The following is a 22397-nucleotide window of genomic DNA, read 5'->3' as shown; positions in this document are numbered from 1 at the left end:
ATATATGAAGGAATCAAGTCAAAGACTATGTTCAAGGGGAAAAAAAGTACACAATCTAATTTACAGGTTCAGAAGGAATAAATAAGTTTATAATCAATGATTTGACCAACAAGTCCCCATACTATAAAAGAAATAATTCACAAACAAAAATGTGAATTTCCCTTTATATAACTTAAGTCTGTAATCTAGAAAGCCTGGATTCCTGTAAATTGTGGTAGGCAGAATAATCCTCTTCCAAGATGTTTATGTTCTAATGATTCTGTTCTAATCCTCAGAACCTCTGAAGATATTACTATTTATATGGCAAAAGAAACTGTAGATATGATTAGGTTCAGATTTTGATATGGGGAGGTTATTTTGGATTATCTGGGTGGGCCCATTATAATCACAGGGGTCCGAATAAGTGAAAGAGGGAGGCAGGAAAGTCTGAGTCAGAGAAAGAGATATGGCAGCAGAAGCAGAGGGTGCTGCAGTTGCTGGCTTTGAAGACGGAAGTGAGCCATAAACCAAGGTGTATGGGGAGTCTCTACAGGGTGGAAAATAGATTTTCTACTGGGACCTACAGAAGGAATGCAGCCCTGCTGACACCTTGATTTTACCACAGGAAGGCCCATTTTGTATTTCAGACCTTTAGAACGTTAATATAATAAACTTGTGTTATTTTAAGCCACTAAACTTATAGTAATTTTTTACAATAGTAATAGGAAACTAATACATTTTCTCAATCTATTTCCATTGTAAGTGAAAGCAAAGTTGCTATTAGCATTTTTTTACAATGTGAAACTGTATAAGGTTGAGTAGATGTGGTAGTTCTATGCCTCAGGGGTAGCAGGCATGAGGTTCCAGTAGGATTAATCCTATCCCAGCTCTGGGAATGAGCCAGGACTGGCTTAAGCCAATCAATACTGATGGTCCCCAACTTAAAATGGTGCAGCTTTATGACACTGTAAAAGTGACACGCATTTGGTAGAAACCATACTTTGAATATCCATACAATCATCCTGTGTTTCATTTCCAGTACAGTATTCAATAAATTACATGAGATATTCAACATTTAAGCTTTGTGTATCCTACACAACTGTAGGATAATGTAATGTAAGTAATGTAAAACTGTTTACAGTAGGCTAGCCTAGGCTAATAAGCTGTGATGTTTGGTAGGCTAGGTATTTTAAATGCGGTTTTGACTTATGATATTTTCAATTTACCATGAGTTTACTGGGATGTAACCCCACTGTATGAGGAGCACCTGCATATTCTTATCCCTTGCTTCCAACTTAGAGATTGACCTTAATTTAGGCAAAACGCTACTTGCTTGAATAGTAGTGATTGGTGAGATTTCTGTTTGAAGACTGCTTTAGGTGATGTGATGTGGTATATAGGTGGGAAGTATGAAAATCATGTAGTCATTTGATTATCATAAAGAAAACTAATACAGGGAGGAGGAAATAACTAACAGTAGCAAATAAGATAGAGCCCTGATCAGATTTCACCTGATGACCACCTTATCTCTGGAATTTTAAAAGTCCAATATAAACCAATAAATCTGGGGCTGGGCAGGGTGGCTCATGCCTATAATCCCAGCACTTTGGGAGGCCAAGGCGGGGGGATCACCTGAGATCAGGAGTTCGTGACCAGCCTGGCCAACATGGTGAAACCGCGTCTCTACTAAAAATACAAAAATTAGCCAGGTGTGATGGCGGGTACCTCTAGTCCCAGCTACTCGGGAGGCTGAGGCAGGAGAATCGCTTGAACCTGGGAGGTGGAGGTTGCAGTGAGCCAAGATTGCACGACTGCACTCCAGCCTGGGCAACAAGAGTGAAACTCTGTCTAAAAAAGAAAAAGAAAAATTCCCAATAAATTCCCTCTCTTGTTTAAACAAAATTTGAGTTCTATTTTCTATTACTTGCAAGTGAAAACATCCTAACTGATAAATGTGGTAACCATTCTATTATTCCCTTAGTGTTCTCAAAATCGCCTATGAAGAAGTCTGTTTTAAATTTATTAAGTCCTGCCAATGTAGTCTATGAATTACTAATTCAGTAATATAATTTCGGAGAATGTAAGTATAATCAATGACCTGATATGCACACACATGCACAATCAAAACTCATAAATAATTGCAGAGTACCTTGTTGCTTTCAATACCAGTGAAGGAAATGACATGTCTAATGCTCTGTTAACTTCCTCCAAGGTCATTCCTTGTGTGCTGACTCCATTCACATAATGGATGACATCTAATAGCTGGAGATTACCCTCAATGGCTGCGATGGACCTTGGATTAATATCACTAATATATACCACTTGATAAAGGCTGTCATGACCTCCAGATAAGGAAAAACCTTGAAAGAATAGAAAATATTTGTTTTCTCAGTCATAAGAGTACTTACTCTTAAGCTAACCAAGATAATCATATTGTACAAAGTTTGACTCTTCATTACCCAACTCCTCTTTGTTGCACGTTAGTGTTATGTCCGGTAGCAAATGAGGCAACATTGGTATTCTGGGTAATTCCAGAACTCGTCCAATAAGTAATCTGACTGTTTTGGATGCAGCTCTGAGCAGATTAACTGCATCTGTATGAGTCATATTAGTAACATCCGTATCATTAACCTACAAAACCAAGAAAGAAGCAAGTGAGAATCACAATGTTTAGAAAAGAGAAGCTAAATTGCCAAGAAAATATAATAATCTTCCTAATTTATAATATATTTTGGCTAGTAAGAGATTCACAACAGTGATGTCTAATTTATTGGTAATCCCCTTTATTATGGAAATCATAGGCGCAACGATCAAGCCATTACAATGAAATAATAATGTTAAATCCCTAACAAATGCATCATTATTTTGCAAATCCAGGAAATTCATCCTCTAAGTAATTTAAACTTTCAGGCCCTGAGACCTAAGATAGCTTGTTTTATGCCATAACTGACATTAAAGGGACTTTCAAATTAAAAATAATTTCCCAAACTGTTAACGATATAAAGGCCTTTACTTTTAAGTGGTGGAAATAGAAAGCATAAACCGAATAGAGAAATACAGTATTACAATAATTCAACCTTCTTTTTTTGGCTTGCTCTTTGTCTACATTTACACAAATAATCCATTCCTCTTAAATGTCTCACCTTTATGAGCCGGTCCCCAGGTTTTAGCCTTCCATCACTTTTGGCTGGATCCTGTATGACATCATGAACATAACAACCAATTCTCTGATTGCCTTTGGTTACTGTAAAACCCAGGCTTCCTTTTTCTGATTTAATTAAGGTAATGAGGAGTTCTACTTCCTAAAGGAAGAAAATAATACTTTCAAGTTGTGTATTCTGCACTATAGACAAACAGAAAGGTGACTATTATTTCACTTAACAGAGGAGAAAGTCAAACCTTAAAAGGTTACTTAACTTGTCCAAGTGGAGAAGTCAAGTCTGTCTGACTCTAGACAGTCTGTCTGATTCTAGACAGACTGTCCCCTGACTGCATCCCATGTAAAAGTTAAGTTTAAGTACAACATTATGTGTTTGTCTAGAGACAACAGAGACAGAATTTACTCATGCTTTCATTCTTACATTTTTAGGATAAATAAGGACACAATAGTGGTTATACTTTGATGATCGCAGAATACTTTTTGGAGGAAAGGTTCAGAAAAAAAATTCATATATTTCTAAAATGCAAAGAGCCACATATTTCTAAACAGATGCAAAGAGTCACAAAAAGATTTTTTTTTTTTGGTAAAAATATGAAGTCTTTTGGTGATTATCACAATCTTATTAATTTTATTGTATAAATAAAATATACTTTTTTTTTTTTTTTTTTTTTTGAGACGGAGTCTTGCTCTGTGCCCCAGGCTGGAGTGCAGTGGCGCTATCTCGGCTCACTGCAAGCTCCGCCCCCCGGGTTCACGCTATTCTCCTGCCTCAGCCTCCCGAGTAGCCGGGACTACAGGCGCCGCCACCTCGCCCGGCTGGTTTTTCGTATTTTTTTTTTTTTTAGTAGAGACGGGGTTTCACGGTGTTAGCCAGGATGTTCTCGATCTCCTGACCTTGTGATCCGCCCGCCTCGGCCTCCCAAAGTGCTGGGATTACAGGCTTGAGCCACCGCGCCCGGCCAAAATATACTTTTAAAAGATTTCAAATGAGACACAGAGGTTGCTTACAAGGGTGAAAGATTTCTAAGAAAAATTAAAGATTATTTTTACTCCACTGCTAAGAATGAAACTGAAGATGTAGATGCTGCACACCCCTCATCTCCAATACACACATGCACAATTATAGGCAAAAAAAAAAAAAAAAAAGTACCTGGAAACTTAGCTCCAAAACGTTAACAGTTTTGGGGTAATAAGATTATAGTGGCTTTAATCTTCTTCTCTGTTTAATAGTTTTTCTACAATAAACATTTATTACTTGGATAATAAAAGCAGTATTTAAAAAGGCCAACTTTCAATCAATGTAAAGGATATTATACTTGGAAATTTTGTTTCCAGATCTTATTTGTAGGTTTAGAAGTTCTAGGATTATTATTACAATGTAAAGGATGCCATTTGAGCACACACAAAAAGTGTGGAGGAGGAAAAAACTTACATTCAAACTTGGTTAAAAATTAAATAGGTAACTCATCAGAATTTGAGAAGCAGACAAAACTAATATTTACTAAGGGTCTCCTCTGTAGCAGATACTATACTAGGTGCTTTACATATGTTATTTCATTTAATCTTCACCACAGTTCTGTGAGGTAACTTGCTCCATTTTATAGTCAAAGCTACCAAGACTCAGAAGAATTAAGCGATTGGTCCATAGGAGTCTGCCAAATTGTCGCAAGTCAGTGGTAGAATCAGGATTTATACTCAGGTCGTTTTGCTTTATTTCTTAATTTCTCAGCATAGAAACATACCAGATATGTTGTCCATTTATTAGACACAGATATGAAGCTATTTTAAAAGATAGCTTTTTCCCTAAAGGGAAACTTTATGAACACACCTTCTTTTAAAAAATATGGATTTTTTTTTTTTTTTTAAATATAGAGAAAACAACTTACCAGCTCAAAGTCTTCAAGGTGATTTTCCAAATCATTTTTCAAAGGCGTCCAGTTTTCTTGTCTAGTTGGTTCAGAAATGTGATGTATATGATACTTATCCGTCGAATTAGAGGAAGCAGATTCTGATTGGGGTTGGTAATTCTGCCCAGGAGCCATATCCGGTGGTAGAGGGGAAGAAGGATTACTACAGAGACAAAGAAGTAAGACTATTTTCAGATACATTTCAATGTCAATATGGTAAGTTTGTGCCAGAAACAGAAAATGCTTAACAAATATTCATGTCTGATTTGAACTGAGATCCTAGTTACTTTTTGTATGACTCTGGACTATGAATTTACTCCATATCTGTTAAATGCTAAAATTAACAATAATTTATTCTCTGTCTAGGTTCTTTTTTTTTTTTTTTGAGACAGGGTCTCACTCTCTTGCCCTGGCTGGAGTGCAGTGGTGAAATCGCGGTTCACTGCAACCTCTGCCTCCCAGGGTCAAGTGATTCTCCTGCCACAGCCATCTGCGTAGCTGGGATTACAGGTGTGTGTCACCATACCCAACTAATTTTTGTATTTTTAGTAGAGATGGAGTTTTGCCATGTTGCCCAGGCTGGTCTCAAACTCCTGAGCTCAAGCAAGCTGCCTGCCTTGGCCTCCCAAAATGCTGGGATTACAGATGTGAGCCATTGCACCGGCCTAGGTTCTATTTTGACGAAGCTCTTTAAGTTGCATAAAGTCAGCAAGATAGGTTAAATAGAATTCTTTGATTTCTAGTTGTTAATTCAAAGTTGAAGCTAATGTTATCAGAAGCTTAATGTGTGTTTCAACATAATAAGGAAAAGAAGAAAGAAGAATAAAAGTCTGACTCCTGTGGTTATTTTGGATAAAATACGAAGGAAAAAAACTTGAACAAATATGGTTGGGTGTGGATAGATACAAAGACATAAACAAGGAGTAAAATGTATGAATAATTATGTGATGTATTGATGTAGTCTTTCTCTTTGTATGCTTCTATGTTTTCAATCATTTCTTCTTTTCCCCATATTCTTTGTCTTACCTTTTGCAAACTCTCTGCCCTTATCTCCCCTCTATATTTCTGGTCCCTACTCTCCCACTGTGTTACTGCCTAAATAAGTCTCTTCTGTTTCTGTTTAAGTAGTATGATTAATGGTGAAATACAGATAACTTTCTTAGTTACCAGTAAATATGCTCAAGAGGGAAGAAAGACTCAGGCTGATTGACTAGAGAGCTTATTGGTTTGCTAACTAAAACTTTATCAGTCACAATAGCTAGACATCCAATAGAGTCATCCTCTGCCTAACCACTGTGAAGGTCACAGATACATACATTTCATTCTTAGAGAAATGCATGTTGCTGCTACTGCTAATAAAAACAACCAGTTGCTTTGAGCTGTTCACATTATATTGATGATACCTGTCCTCAAACTCTGGTTTACTGGGAATTTTCTGAGGATAGTAAAACATGGTACAAATGGTATCTTCTTGACTCTTGGGTGCTTCATGATGACTCTGTGCCTGTGATACCATGCTGCTTAGAGTCTGATGCAAAGCTGAACTCCAGGTCGAATTTGATATGTTTGCTGGAGCTGTCACTAAGTCATCTTCTCCACTCCCACTGCTGTCACTGTAACTGTCTCTTCTGGATGGGGACTTGCAGTGTTTCTTGCTTTTGTCAGACATTTCATTTTCATCTGAGCTGGTGCTTTGTTCCACACATGATGGTTGAGAAGAGTCTTTACTGCTGTTTGGAAGTACTTGTGCTGGAGACTGAAGTGGGGTCTGTAATGGACACATTTAAAGAGATTCGTGACCATTCTATGAATTTTAGAAGCATTTATTTGAAAATAAACCATTGAACAACTTTCTACTAAAATATGCATTGAATTTTCTGATAATAAAAGTAATTTATGTTCACTAGAGAAAATAATATATAAAACAGTTAATATTGTACAATTTATATCTTGAGTTAGAACTAGAGTAATATGTATTTTGTCTCATATTTTCAAAAATTAGGGTTCTATCATAAATATTTTCTTAAGTCCTTAAATATACTTTAAAACAATTTTAATACCTGTATAATGGTCCAGTGGATGGCTATACCTTTATTTCTGCCTTCTCCTTTTATTGGACATAGAGTTGTTTCTAGCTTTTCATTGGAATCTAGAAGAACCTCTTTGTATGTAAATTTTTACCCGAGTTTCTATTACTTTGTAATTTTCTATACTGTCAGAATATAGCACATTTTTAATAGGCTATTTAAGTATTTCCAAATTGTTTTCTAAAAACTGATACCAACTTATATGCACATCAAGAGAGTTCCATTCACTTTTTCCTATCTGGTGCCTCAAATCAATGTAGTTTTTTAAAATGCTATTTATAATGCATCTCACAGAAATGTTATTTTCCTATTAATGTTCTCCTAATAATATTATTTTCCTCTTCCCCCATAATAAGGGTTAAAACTTCTGGCCCAGATAATCCTGCCTTTCATACCCAGGAGTCACTATTCACCGGTAGCAGAAGGCTATTTTAAGTAGACAGGCCAAAAGCAGTCTTTCTTTAATGAGAACAGTATCATCTATGTCTATGTAACACTGAAACAGCAATAATGAACACAACTAACTCCACTTTTGTTTAAGAGGCCTTTATCCATTTCTGCACGTAGGCAAGGATAATTTTAGAGCACTGAGATAATATGCAAAAATAGCAATCATGTAGTTTTAAAAAGTAACTCTGGGATCAAAGAAGAAGTATGTAAACAACTATCTATGTTATGTTAAAGATTTATAGGAGCTTTGTCACCTGACTAAGGACAAAGAGGTTCCCAACCTCCTCGGGCCCTTGCTGGCACCCAGATGTCTGTGGTCTTCGGTCACCTCTTGATCTCAATCCCCTTCTCTTCCTCTTGCCCTTAACTTAAAAAGAGACTGAAATCTGTACTGACTTAAGATAGTATTTTAGGATGACCATCTTCTCAGTTTGCTGGCTTTCCAAATAAACCTGCTTCTCTTCCTACCAACCCTTGTTTCTTGTGTACGGCTTCTGAGCCGTGAGCAGTCAAATCTAAATTCGGTTACATTCAGATTCCTACCTGTCAGTAAATAATTTATAAGTCACCATTTTGGATCCCTCAGCTATTCCTTGATGTAAAAAAGGGAAATGGATAAACATATCCCTTTCTCTGTGACTTTGTGTTAAAAAAGGCTAAAATTCTGAAGAATTCTCATTTTAATCCAAACTAGCTCAGAATAAGAATCACTTTTCCTTGTTTGGTTCAATGGAGAAATAGACAAAAGGTTTTTGTAACATTACTTTATGTATTTTTCTGTTTCTATTTATGCTTAGGAAACAAATCCCCAAAATCTTAGAATTGCAGAATTGGAAAGGGGAGAAGAGAAGGTGAAGTAAATTACTTTATATTATTATACAAATATGGAATACATTCAAAGAAGTTGTCACATACAAGATAACACGCCTACCTAAAACAAGTAGCCAGGTATGAAACCCAGGAGAACAATTCATGATGAAACCACCACAGCTGAATTAGCTAGTTGCTAAGTTGATATGCTATAAAAATGTAAATTACTTTTCATAAGTCTCACCAAAAGTGCAGTATCAATTTCCGGTAGCACACCAGGTGGAGGTCTGCAGAGAAGCAAGAACACTTCTGGAGCAGTTCCCCTGAGAGCAGATATAACTTCCTGGGGATATCATGAATGACAAATGAAGGTACGGTTAAGCCAGCATTATGAAATCATTTTGAAAGGCCAATCCATCTCATCATTAAAAATGCTATACTCCACATGCTAGGGGCTCACCTGCTGTGATAGTCCTTTCAAAGAGGCTCCATTCACTTTCAAGATAACATCTCCTACATCAATTTTTCCACTTTCTGCTGCTGGCTGTCCAGGAAAGAGCTTTTTAACCCTTACTATGCTGGCATTAATTTGCTCCGGTATAAGATTATCTTCTCGAGAGAAACTGAATCCTAGACCTGAGCTATTTTTAAACAATTTTACCTCAAATGTATTTTCTGGAGAAAAAGATATAAAAAAATTGAGATATTGTTAACATGCAGTGTTTACATATGAACATACAAACATATATACTTCTAGACACATTTTAAAAAGTCTATTTTCCCATATTTAGAGCTCTGTATGTACTTACTGCACTCTTATAGTATACTGAAGCCGTATTCTACAGTCTATTTCCATCATTAAGAAATCTTATCGACTAACTGCATGAACTAAGCTGTTTGATTAGGAAGGAGAATTCTGAAAGTAGGATTCTGAAAATGGAATTATGCATCAAACTCATGTATTTTAAAAGACACTATGGTTGGGCACAGCATCTCATGCCTATAACCCCAGTACTTTGGGAGGCCGAAGAAGGAGGGTTGCTTGAACCCAGGAGTTTGAGACCAGCCTGGGCAATACAGTGAGATCCAATCTCTACAAAAGCAAAACAAAACAAAGTATGACAATAGATTAAAAAAAAAAAGGGGAAATTCCACGGAAGGACAGATATGGGAGAAATTCAGGTATACATTGTGAGAAAGATGAAAAGAAGAACAAAATAAACGTTAGAGGAGGTTATGTGGAAATAAACTGACATTGTAATATTCTGGGAAGGTGTAATTTAACTTAGATAAATTGCAATATTTCAATAAATTTCTTATCAGTTAAATAAATTAAAAGAACAATAACCAGAAAATAATTTAAAAACATATTTAAAGTCTTTGCTCATGGTTGATTTGGGTGTTTAAAAAAAAAAACCAAACTGATTTAAAGAAAGAATGATGGGGCTAGGTGTGGTGGCTCATGCCTATAATCCTAGCATTTTGGGAGGTTGAGGAGGGTGGATCACCTGAGGTCAGGAGTTCAAGGCCAGTTTGGCCAACATGGCGAAACTCTGTCTTTACTAAAAATACAAAAATTAGCCAGGTGTGGTGGTGTGTGCCTATAATCCCAGCTACTCGGGAAGCTGAGCCAGGAGAATAGCTTGAACCCAGGGGTGGAGGTTGCAGTGAGCTAAGATTGCACCACTGCACTCCAGCCTGGGTGACAGAACGAGACTCCATCTCAAAAAAAAAAAAAAAAAAAAAAAAAAAAAAAAAAAAAAAAAAAAAATCTAAGGGTCAAGGTTTCACATGGGTTTGAAGGCATCTCAGCATTTGTTTTTCTTTATTTTTTCACTTATTAAATTTCATTTTGAATTTTACAACAATTTAAAGGATTTTTAAAAGACCATAATCATGCATGACTTCATTATCCAAAGTCTTTCAGACTCTATGAGCTGCAAATATGTTTGTCTTTATTCAGTATGGTGCTATGTCAGATTATTATTTGCCCTTGGCAAGAATAATGAACAAAACTAGGGCATTAACTGTAATCCAAAATGTAAAAATCAAATTTTGAATAGGCGAGGAATAATTTAAAGGCGAGATTGTAGTCTCCCAAGGCCTGACCTTCAGTGACAAAGCTGTAGTCTTTGACCTGAGTTGTTTTCTTCACTTTCTCTGGGCCTTGGCCTTGGGCATTCTGATCTGAAAGGGTACACTGTGGGGTTACCGGGATGTGTTCTTTAGATGTTGGAGACTGTCCCTTTTCTAATAACAGATGAACCACCTGGATAAAATAGCATTTCATTAATTAAGAAGAATATTAAGAAAATAGATACATTTTCAGGACTTAACAGTATAAAATCATTTAAAGTAACTACCAAATTTGGTCCACCAAATGAAGAGGGAGAAAAAAAATACAGAGGAACAAAAGCAAGGGGTTGAAGGTTCCAAAATCAAGTTTTTATTACATTTCTGCATAGAAAGATAAATGATTAAAAATAATATATTATAAATATAATATATGTTAGAAATGTATGATAATGGCCAGGTGCAGTGGCTCATGCTAGTAATCCCAGCACTTTGGGAGGCCAAGGTGGGCAGATCACCTGAGGTTGGAAGTTGGAGACCAGCCTGGCCAAAATGGTGAAACCCCACCTCTACTAAAAATACAAAAATTAGCCAGGTGTGGTGATGGGTGCCTGTAATCCCAGCTACGTGATAGGCTGAGGCAGGAGAAATGCTTGACTCTGGGAGGCGGAGGTTGCAATGAGCCGAGATCATGCCATTGCATTCCAGCCTGGGTGACAAGAGCAAAACTCCATCTCAAAAAAAAAAAAAAAAAAAAAAGCCAGGTGCGATGGCTCCTGCCTGTAATCCCAGCACTTTGGTAGGCTGGGGCAAGAAGATCACTTCTTGCCTAGGAGTTCGAGACCAGCATGGGCAACATAGGGAGACCCGCGTCTCTACAAGAAATAAAAAATAAACTAGCGAGGCATGGTGGCACGCGCCTGTAGTCCCAGCTACTTGGAAGACTGAGGCAGGAGGATCACTTGAGCCAGGGAAGTCAACGTTGCAGTGAGCTGCGATTGCACCACTGCATTCCAGCCTGGGCCTCACAGCAAGACCCTGTCTCAAAACAACAACAAAAACTTCCAAAGACCATTATAGATAATTTGGTAAACTCCCTGACTCAAAATGTACTTCAACAAAATAAATTTTATGTTCAGGCTAAAGAATAAGAGTGAAAATCACTAGAAATCAGATGTTTATACAACAAATTTAAAACGCAACTTCCACCCCTCCCCCATGAGATCTCTTTGGTAATGTAAACGCTAAATATGACATAGAAAGTCAGCTGCCTCAGTAAAAAAGGTCTTGTAATACTTGCATTTCAATTTGGAAGGAAAAAACAACTCAGATGGTTATATACATCAGACTTGGTTTCTTGATTAGCTAACAAATTTAGAGATCTCAGTGAGAACTGATTTTATTCACACAATGTTTTGCTCTTCTAAGGTACTGTAAAAGGTTGGTGTAATGATCTGTTACCTGTCCTGTATTTCTCAGTGTTTCCACAGCTTGCTTATGGGTGGCTCCTTCTAGACTAACTCCATTGACAGCTAGGACGCGATCACCTAAAAATTAGGCAGTTATTTTGAAAGAAACAAATCATAAATAAAAATCCTACATGTTCTTTTAAATCTTATGGCCTTATTTCATATTATTTAAATCTTATGGCCTTATTTCATATTAATTTGTTTGAGGAGAGACTCAGGCAAACTCTGGAAGAAACTGTGTTACAGAGTTTCTTTAATATGTTATTTAATTTATTCCCCAATTTTATGGCTAATGTTAAGTATATTTTAGAACAGTAACTTTATAAAAATAAATTTAAATCAAGAGAAAAGATAAGTTGAACTATAAATATTTAGAGATTGGAGGAAAGTTCCTAGTTAGTTCTTACTAGAACTGTAGACATCAGGCTGGGTTCAGAGGCTCACGCTTGTAATCCCAACACTTTGGGAGGCCAAGGCGGGGGGATCACCTGAGGTCAGGAGATCAAGACCAGCCTGGCCAACATGGTGAAAACCTGTCTTTACTAAAAACACAAAAATTAGTCGGTGGTGTGTGCCTGTAGTCCCAGCTACTTGGGCGGCTGAGGCAGAAGAATCACTTGAACCCAGGAGGCGGAGGTTGCAGTGAGCCGAGATTGCACCACTGCACTCCAGCCTGGGTGACAGAGCAAGACTCTGTCTTGAAAAAACAAAACAAAACAAACAAACAAAAAAAACAAGTGTAGATGTCAGTGTTTTTACAGCAATTTGCTTCATAGTACATGTAAAATATGAATGAAAGCACTGTCTAGATATTTTCTTTCCTTTTTAAGTTTTTTAACTTCCCACACAATGTTGATGTATAGATATCTTCTGATACTATAAAATAAGCTGGGAAGAATAGTTTTTGAAATGGCATCAAAGAGTTTCTTAATGCTACAGTTTTATAATTGAGTATGTTCTTATTTCATATTATAAATTTGAAGATCAGTTATCAACTTTATAATTCCTTATCTATTTGCTATAATATTCATGTATATAATTCCTACATAATGTAAACACTATACCTTTGTGAATTCTACCATCAGACTCTGCTGCTCCCTTGGGAATAACAGCTTTCACATAAATGCCACCATGTCTGACACTTGTATTCACACCTCCCTAAAGAGAAAAAGACAAAATAATATTTTATAATATGAACAATTTTGCACTCTCTTTCAAATCTCAGGCCTAGAAAGGATTCAATTCATCAGCCAAAGCAGTGGCATCCCATCAGCACGTGCTGATGTACAGTATATTCATTAGTATACTAATGAGGGATAGTATCATCAGTATAATTCAAAAACAATTTTATCAAATAGCCTATGCTCACATTCTAACTACCTTAAAGATATATATGTATATTCCTTGGGAACTTCTAATTTTAAGATACTAACATGTTTACAAGGTATTATATATTATGGAGAGTATATAGAAATATACAGTCTTTAATTACTAATAATGTAGTTTAGAGATATATAATCTATGCTCATGTAGAAACTGTCAAATATCTAAAAAGCATTGCATTAATTTTACAATTTGCAAGTTTTATATTCAGATAAAGCAAGTATTAAATCTTTGGAGAAAAAAGTAGTGTTTGTCTAATTTTTTTAAAATCACAGGAGAAAGTGACTAACACAATTTTTTAAAAAGTTTTAAGATATAATTCAATTTTAGGATTCTGGAAATATTAGATGTGTCCCTTTTGATGCAAAATAATTCAATTAAAAAGTTGACATACAATAGGCTGCTGGAAATTAAAGAAGAGAAAACATTTGAAAACCTTGTCAAACAGTACCGTGACACTTATCCCCAAGCTGTTATCATTTTTAGCCAGTTCAACCTCAAAGATATCTCCAGGCTTAGGAGGTGATGAAGAAAAAGTTTTAAAATTCATTTTATTGGATGTATTCACTGAAGAGGAAGATTCCTTAACAAACAAACAAACAAACAAAGATTTCTTGTTAGAGTCAAAATGAATTATAATTTTTCTTTTTTATTTATTTTCTAAACCTAGCTCAGGACAAAGCTGACTAGAGTCAAAATGAATTATTACCGAAAGACAAATATGTGTTTTTGGAAAAATTAAGAAAAAGCAAGATATTAAAGGATACAGTATAGTCAAAGAACATAAAGGTTGGAAGAGATCTTAGAGATCTTCCAGTCCAATGTATTCATATTTTATGGTTGAGGAAACTGATGTCTAGAGATTAAAGAGCTTGCTTCAGGTCAAACTGCTAGATATGGTAGATAGAAGTCTATACAGAACCCAGTTCAAACTTGGCTTTTATATAATCCTGGTCCAATGCTTTTTATATTCCTAAATTTACAAATTAGTTTTATTTCCTTTAATAATCAATATATATCAAGCAGTAGCTTTTAACGCGAGCCTCTAAAATGAGGTTTCATGTTTACATTACTTATATTTATTAATCCAATAATATAAACATGGGAACAACAGCTAAGCCCATTTAATAAGAGTATAACTCTTATGAGGAATGTTGATTTTTCAGTAAACGAAAGGCGTAAGATTTTTTTCTAAAACTTCTTGTGAATTTGGGTTTAAATTTATATCATTTCTAGGAATAAGCTACTCTCTTTCTTCCCTTCCTTCCTTATCTCTCTCCCTCCTCTCCTCCTTTCCTTCCCTTCTTTCTGTTAGGGTCTGGCTCGATCACCTGGGCTTGTGGGCTCAAGCAATCCTCCCACCCGGCCTCCCAAGGAGCTAGGACTACAGATACATGCCACCTCGCCTGGATAATTTTTTAAGAAATGTTTTGTAGAGATAGGATCTCCCTATGTTGCCCAGGCTGATCTTGAACTCCTGGCCTCAAGCAATCCTCCTACCTCTGCTTCCCAAAGTGTTGGGATTATAGATGTGGGTCACTGTGCCCAGCCAGAATGAGCTGTTTTCAATGTCATTATTATCATTCATTCAGAACTTCAGAAGAATTTAGACTATAAATAGTAAATTCAAATGTCCATTATATGAACTATTTAGAAACAATTTTCAGATACTAAAATTCTCTTATTAATATAAACATTAATATACCAGAGACAACTGGTAAGAAAACAATCATAATCTGCATATTCCTTCTTTGGGTTATTTAAAGTTATCATCCAAAGCTGTGGATTTCTCTGAAAGTTAGCATCAAATGCAGTAGCAATTAGAAGATACAAACTATTTCTTTTTTCCAGAATAATGAAAGTATCTTGTAGATTATTGTGCTCTGTAATGTATTTCCTGCTATTTGGCTTTGTTAAATGAGAAAACCAAAATATTAAAATTAAACTATGCCTTTTTTGGTGTTTGATGATCCTGACTGCTGGAGTAAGTGGCTTCATCCATGTCTGAATCTCCACGGTCCGAGTAATCAGTTGTATCAGAAATGCCTGGCATTTTAGTTTTGCTTTGGTTACTATCAGTGGAAGACTTTTTCTCAGTGGCTTTGGATATTATAGATGGGGAAGGGCTGCCATGCTGTGATTCCTGCCAGGTTTGGTCACCTAAATGGCTGACAAAGAAACCATTGACCTGGCTCTGAGATAAGCTGGCACTCTCGGTCCTGGAATCTTGAGAACTCAGGCTTCCTTCGCGCAGGCCCCCAGACAGCCCAAAGGAGTTCTCAGAGATGTGCCTCAGGGTACCACGTGACCAGTGGTGATCCTTGGAAGAAGAATCTGTAGCACTGTCTTGCATGTAGGAAGATTTCTTCATGTAGTTTTTCATCCCATTGGTGAGATGCACAGGAGTAGAAGGCACTAAAAGTCAAAATCCATCAATGAGAATAACAAGTTAGTGACACGCATGCTTGTGCTTACACACATGCACAATGTTTCCTGAAGGTTGTTGGAAGGATTTTATAAGGATAGCACATGCAAAACACCATTAGGTCATGTGTTTGGTAGACTTTCTTTGCTCTCTCCTTCGGTCATTCTCGTGACAACCTCTATTGAAATGCATACCCTTTTCACCTTAACTCCCCATTTCCATTCTCCAAGACCCACTTCAAACCAGTATCCTCTGTGAAGACTCTACTGATTCCACAGATAATTTCTATTTTCTTAGTATCCAACATACTTTGTCCTTATTAAATAGTTATTTGCACACTTACTTTATATTGACCTACTAGATTGCATTTTGCTGGACTCCAAGTGATTATCATGGAAGGCAACTCCAAATTGCTTATATATAGTTCTTACCAAAAGCCACTTTAGGCCAGGCGCAGTGGCTCATGCCTGTAATCCTGTAATCCCAACACTTTGGGAGGTTGAGGCAGGCAGATCACTTGAGGCCAGGAGTTCGAGACCAGCCTGCCCAACATGGTGAAAACCTGTCTGTACCAAAAACACAAAAATTAGCTGGGCATGATGGTGTGCACCTGTAGTCCCAGCTGCTCAGGAAGCTGATGCAGAAGAATCACTTGAACCCGGGAGGCAGAGCCTGAAGTGAGCAGTGATTGTGCCACTGCACTTCAGCCTGGGTGACAGAGCAAGACTGTCTCAAAGAACAAACAAACAAAAAGCCACTTTAGAAAGCTTTCTGAAAACACAAACCACCGAAGGCACGTGTAAAGGAATTAAAGATGGGAATTTATAAGAAATTAAAAATTTTATTTCGTAATTGACGACAAGGGAAAAATTAAGAGTAATGAGCGACTAGAGAGAAAATATTTCTGACAACAAACAATAAACAAAGAATTAGTATCCCTAATATACAAAGAGTTGCTAAAATTCAACAAAAAAGAGGTTTTCAAAACTCCCATGGAACAAGGGATATGTAGACTGGAAATTCAGAGTAAAATACAAATAGTAAATATATGAAAAGACATTCTCACTATTGCTCAGGGGTCTGCAGTTTAATGTAGTTCTCTACTTATTTGGCTGACAAAAATGAGAATGACTGATAATTTCAAGCACCACTGATGGTATGACGAGAAAAGCACTGCTATATCTACTTGGTTAGTCTATAAATTGGTAAAACTTTTTGTAGTCCAATTTGGTGGCACTTGTCAAAATTTTAATGTACATACTCTTTTATCTAGTTCCAGGCAACTAACCTCTAGAAATATGTACATTTTCAATGGTGTGTTAAAAAGCGTATTTACTGGAGTAACATTTATAATAGAATTTTAGCTAACTTAGATACATAAGAAAAGAAGAAAAGTTAAATAAGTTTTGATATGTCTATAACATAAATATAATGTTGCATTAAAAAGATATGCATGCACATGGATAGCAACAGAATATGTTAAGTAAGCAGTTACAGAATGGCATTTAGAGTATAAAACAGATTTTAAAAAATAGTGTACATATATGTTGTTTTATACACACACACACACACACACACACCACATATATATCTATTCTACACAAAAGGCTACATGTATGCCAAAAAGTTTCCCTAGGAAATGGGGTAAGGGGACTTTGACTTCTTATTTCATACCTTTTGCATAAATTGGATTTATTTTTAATAAATGAGTATGTATTCTGTAACTTTAAAAATTAGCAAACAAAAACAAAACTAAAAACTTTCCTCTTTGGTGCCTAACAATTAACAGGGGTAGCTAGAATATACATTGGTAATTTTCTAAGTTCTTTTGGGTTTTAACTCTTTTCAAAGTGACACTACAAAATAGTTACATACCATGATAAGATTCACCTAGCTTTCTGAAGAAACAATTTCACAGATATATACTTTTAACGTTATGCTTTTAATTTTTATTTAGCACAGACAGAAAAAAACAAACCACACAAAACTCTGCTGAGAAGAAAAGCCTCCTCTGATCCTCACAATAGGTAAAGTTCCTCTGTTATATGCCCTCTTGGCACCTTGGGCTTCTTGTTAACACTTACCATAGTTACGATTAAAAATCTGTCTAGTCAGACAAGAATACTTGCCTCCCCCGATAAAGAGTAAGTTCCATTAGGGCAGAGTTTTTTTATCTTGCACATCACAGGCACTGAAGAAATGAATGTTGAACATTCAAATGTTGAACAAATGAATAAATTTTCTATAAAACATCTATTGAAAGCATGAGTAAGATGGAAATCCCTTAGAGCTTTATTCAGGGGGCAATACATTTATTCTAAATTCCTATTATCCTTTTGGTTAAAAAATGGTCAATAATGGGACCCAATGAAAAATTTCTGGTCTTGGTTGCTTTAAACTTAGAAGTATGTTACAACATTTCCAACTACAGTTGTCTTCCTTTGCCTAATGTGACTAAATTATAATTAGATTATATAAGGCTCCTGTGGGCAGTGGTGGTGTCTTCTATTTCCCGTCTATCCATTGTGTTTGCTCACAGTAAACAAACGTGTAACATATTATTTATATATGTACATATACAGACATACAAAATGCATATAATAAGATTTTGTCACAACATACAATATGTTCATGTTTTTCATCTTCTATTTTATCGTAAGAATCCAAAGCTATGTCTAAAATTCACTATCTAAAATTGTTTTTCAGCTAATTTTTTTTTTACTAATTCTTTTATGTATTTCACAGTATCTTTGGAATGAAGGTAACTTACTTGTATCTAGCACTTCAACGTTTTTGAAAAACAATATTAATGACAGCTAAAATTCACATTTAAATGCTTCATATGCACCAGGCAATGTGCTCATTCTTTACATGCATTATCTCAATTAATTTTCATAATCTATAGGATAAGCATGTTTATAGTCACCATTTGATATATGAGCACAGTGAGACTTAGAAGGTTCATGTGATTTGCTCGAGGTGTACAGTTTTAGGTGGTAGAGACAGAATCTGACCCTGGATTCTGTAACCCTCTCTGTTTCCCACTGCACTGTTCTATGCCACAGGGGCTATGTGTGCTTCTTCTACAAACACTGTGCTACCGCTTGATCCTCATAACAAATAACTCTGTGCAAGGCAGACAAAGCAGGAAAAAGATCACTGTCTACTCTTTAAGTAAAAACAAAAGAAAACTATGGCTCAAGAAGGCTTAAGTCATACACCTAATAAAAGGCACAGGTGAAGCTCAGATGCTGGTCATCTGATCTTCATCAAGTGCTTTGTCTCTAAACTGCTAAAGACTGGGATAATGAGACAAAATGATATATTCTTGTTTTAAAATTTCTGGGTTTTGGTGGTGGTTCTTTCCTTTTCATAATCTGGTTCAGGACAGGACTTTATATATAACTGTTATGCAATATTAACTACACAATGATAAATGACTCTATCTCTGATTTGAGAAAGGAGATGGAACACAGGAAATAATCAGAGTTTACTTAAGTTGCATCAATTTTGTACACAATGAATCCACTTTTGTGCAACTACTACTAAAAGAATGAGACAGAAAAGTGACATAGAATACATAAGAGACATTCACAATATTACCTTTGGATATCTTTTCTTTTGGCTGAGAGATAACAAGTGTCACATCTTCAGGTGCATTTTGCAAAATTTCAATTGCAGCATGGTGGCTGACTCCCTCCAGACTCACACTATTCACAGATATCAAACGGTCTCCTGTACAAATAGAGAATCCAGTATTTTCAACAACAAAGATACATTTATTCTGAATCTTAGAAGTATCATCTCTTTCTCAATATTTTTGTTTGGCCTAAGTTCCATTTTCTCCACCCATGCAAATTTATGCCTGTCAGAAAATACTTAGAAAATTACCGAAATGTAAAGTACCTGGCTTCAAGCATCCATCCAAGTCAGCTGGTCCTCCAGGGGTAATTGAACTGATAAATATGCCTAGGTCCAGTCTTCCCATCTTCTCCCCACCAATAATTTGAAATCCTGTAAAACAACACATTTAAAAAAGAGTTTCATATTGCTGCTTTCAAAGACTAATGATTAGCCTGCCTGAAACACAGAAATGTGGGGACTGTTGATACCAAATGATTAATAGGTAACACATATTAAATTTTGTGGAAGTATTTCTTGTAGGCATCTCATATTTGGCATTTGGTGGACTGGGTGGGTAGGGTGATGGGCTTGTGAGTGGGCAGCCAGTCAGTATCTTGAGATCAGAAGTGAGCTGGTGCTGCAATGCCAATGCTATGCTATAGACTTTTCCTCTGAATCCTCAAGAATCATAGACCTTCAAGAATCTCACAGTGACTTACCCAAGCCATACTTTGCATCTTTTTTCAGGTTCACCAGGGTGATCTCCCTTTCTGGTGAAGATACTATGCTCCATCTTTTGTGTAGCACATCTATTGGGAATTTATAATTTAAAAATAAATATAACATGCTCAGGCATTAAGACTGTCAGTTTGTTTTAACAATTTAAATGTCAACAAAGTATGTTAATTGCTCAGTCACTTAAACATATATTTTAAGTTTACTGATACTGTTAACATTTTATATTTTTATAGTGATTTATAATTTATAAAATGACTACGTATTACATTTATTCTTCATAAGCTATCCTTTTGAAATAAGTGTATTTCAGTTACAAATGATTAAATAAACCTCAATAGGTTAAATGATTTGCACAAATTTAGTCAGCTAGTACAGGAAAGAGCTGAACTTTTCAATTTAGGTTTTCTGTCTGTTACACCACAATTGACTCCCTGAATTTGACAGTGCTCAATATATTAAAACATTCCTTCTAATTAATGGTTGACATTTAAATTTATAATTAGTAAAATATTCTTAATAGGTTCTTGAGTCAAATAGCAAGAAGAAACTAGATTTTATTTTATTTTTTTGAGACAGAGTCTTGCTCTGCTGCTCAGGATAAGTGTAGTGGCATAGTCACAGCTCACTGTAGCCTCGACTCCTGGGCTCAAGCAGATCCTCCCACCCCAACTTCCTGAAGAGCTAGTATGACAGGCACGTGCCATCATGCCTAGCTAATTTTTTATTTTTGTAGAAATGGAGTCTCTCTATGTTGCCCAGGCTGGTCTTGAACTCCTGGCCTCAAGTGATCCTCCTGTCTAGGCCTCCAAAAGAGCTGGAATTTCAGGTGTGAGCCACAGCACCTGGTCAGAAACTGGATCTATTTTTAATAGTCCCGTTAATAATTCCTTGTCTAGCACATGTACTCTCAAAGGATCTTCATTCATTTCAAATTCTATTTGTGAAACAATCTCGCAAGTAAAGGAATTTTTAACCATTGTTTTGCAGATGAGGAATAACACTTTGTGACCTGCTCAACATAATAACTAGTATCAGTGCCCATTAAAATGCCTGAAGTCAGTACTTGATAAATCCTGGTTAAATAAATTGAACGAATGTCATCATGAGAACTAGAATTTATTTTTTCTTATTTCCACTAGGTTTTTAAAAGTAGGCTAATCATTCACAAATAACTTCTTAAACCAATAAATATGACACTTAATTGACATGCTTATCAAATTAATTCATCCACGTTGCAATTCAAGCATTTACACAAACACACACACACTTCCTAAAATCAATTACAACGACAGTTCAAATTGGTCTGTGTGTGAAGGTGTTGGCGATGGTGTTTGTTCAACATATTCCTAAGGATATTTTTGTAAAGTGAATCTTCAAATTCAACTCTACATACTTCTCAAGTATATTGAAACTTTCTGAAAATGAGAGGTTTTGGTTTCACTAAACTGTAAGCCAGAATTTCCTTAAACCTTGGTATGCATTTTTGTAACAACCAAATCAGTATGAAAACAGACTTTATTTCTGTATGTGCAACATATAATAACCCACGGACTTAACACTGTATTAATATGTCACAAAACAAATAGTAATTTTGTCACAAAACTTGTATTGATGCTTAAATGATGTAATGTGATACTTCATATTGTATAAATAAATTCCTTTAATTTCAAAAGACAGTAACAACAATAATTTCCTCTCAGGAGTGAATTAGCCTTCTATCTCAATACTGTTTTGGTGCAAGTTTGCTAGCTCTCTGTAGAGTATATATTCCTATTCTGTTTTTTCTTTTTGACCCAAAGTTAGTTATTAGCAATAAGAGTAGTGGTAATTCGGCATTTCTAATGATTTTATTAATTAAATTACAAAAAGTATCATTGGACAATGGTGTGAAATACTTTACGTATTAGGTAATCCTAAGCAAAAGCCCATCCATTATTTAACGCCTCGCTCAATGAGTTTAAGTATCCAAGATCCTTTTATCAAAAAATAGGCAATTAGCTCTATTTTTTAGCTAGAACGAATACAAAACAACACAGAACAAAACCCATACGATTAAATAAAACAAATAAGGGGGTGAGGTCACATTAGGAATTGAAATCAGTATAGCCTTTAAGTGACCACACTGATGAGGTGGTAAGAGAGAACATGTTAAATCAAAGTGCTTTGTAAAATAATTAAATGATGATCATTGCTTTAAATTTCCATTTCCTCCTTCAAGTTTCACATTTAATCACCCACTGTTCAGGAATTGGGATACTTGGACACTGATGAAATCCATTATTCTATGATAGA

The 22397-nt window shown here is 35.8% G+C and overlaps 1 protein-coding gene across 11 annotated transcripts in view; it reads right to left on the bottom strand.

The window, feature by feature from the left end:
* PTPN13 (protein tyrosine phosphatase non-receptor type 13) overlaps positions 1–22397 on the bottom strand; it is a 221670-nt gene that overhangs the window by 41717 nt on the left and 157556 nt on the right. For 7 of the 11 annotated variants that reach the window (XM_037986516.2, XM_007999154.3, XM_007999157.3 and 4 more), the window contains 15 exons: positions 20087–20176; positions 19650–19757; positions 19347–19478; positions 15270–15733; positions 13755–13901; positions 13000–13093; positions 11928–12013; positions 10503–10662; positions 8854–9068; positions 8638–8736; positions 6450–6814; positions 5026–5209; positions 3123–3281; positions 2439–2610; positions 2129–2339 (listed from right to left, as the gene is read on the bottom strand). In XM_037986516.2, coding sequence (XP_037842444.2) covers positions 2129–2339; positions 2439–2610; positions 3123–3281; positions 5026–5209; positions 6450–6814; positions 8638–8736; positions 8854–9068; positions 10503–10662; positions 11928–12013; positions 13000–13093; positions 13755–13901; positions 15270–15733; positions 19347–19478; positions 19650–19757; positions 20087–20176 — 2686 coding nt within the window. The remainder of the gene's footprint in view (positions 1–2128; positions 2340–2438; positions 2611–3122; positions 3282–5025; positions 5210–6449; positions 6815–8637; positions 8737–8853; positions 9069–10502; positions 10663–11927; positions 12014–12999; positions 13094–13754; positions 13902–15269; positions 15734–19346; positions 19479–19649; positions 19758–20086; positions 20177–22397) is intronic. The other 4 variants (XM_007999156.3, XM_007999159.3, XM_007999160.3 and 1 more) reach the window with 1 other exon arrangement.

Source organism: Chlorocebus sabaeus, chromosome 7 (assembly GCF_047675955.1).
Source record: "Chlorocebus sabaeus isolate Y175 chromosome 7, mChlSab1.0.hap1, whole genome shotgun sequence".
In the NCBI taxonomy this organism is placed as follows: domain Eukaryota; kingdom Metazoa; phylum Chordata; class Mammalia; order Primates; family Cercopithecidae; genus Chlorocebus; species Chlorocebus sabaeus.
The sequence above is the reverse complement of the archived record's forward strand: the minus strand, read 5'-3'. Positions and strand labels throughout refer to the sequence as shown.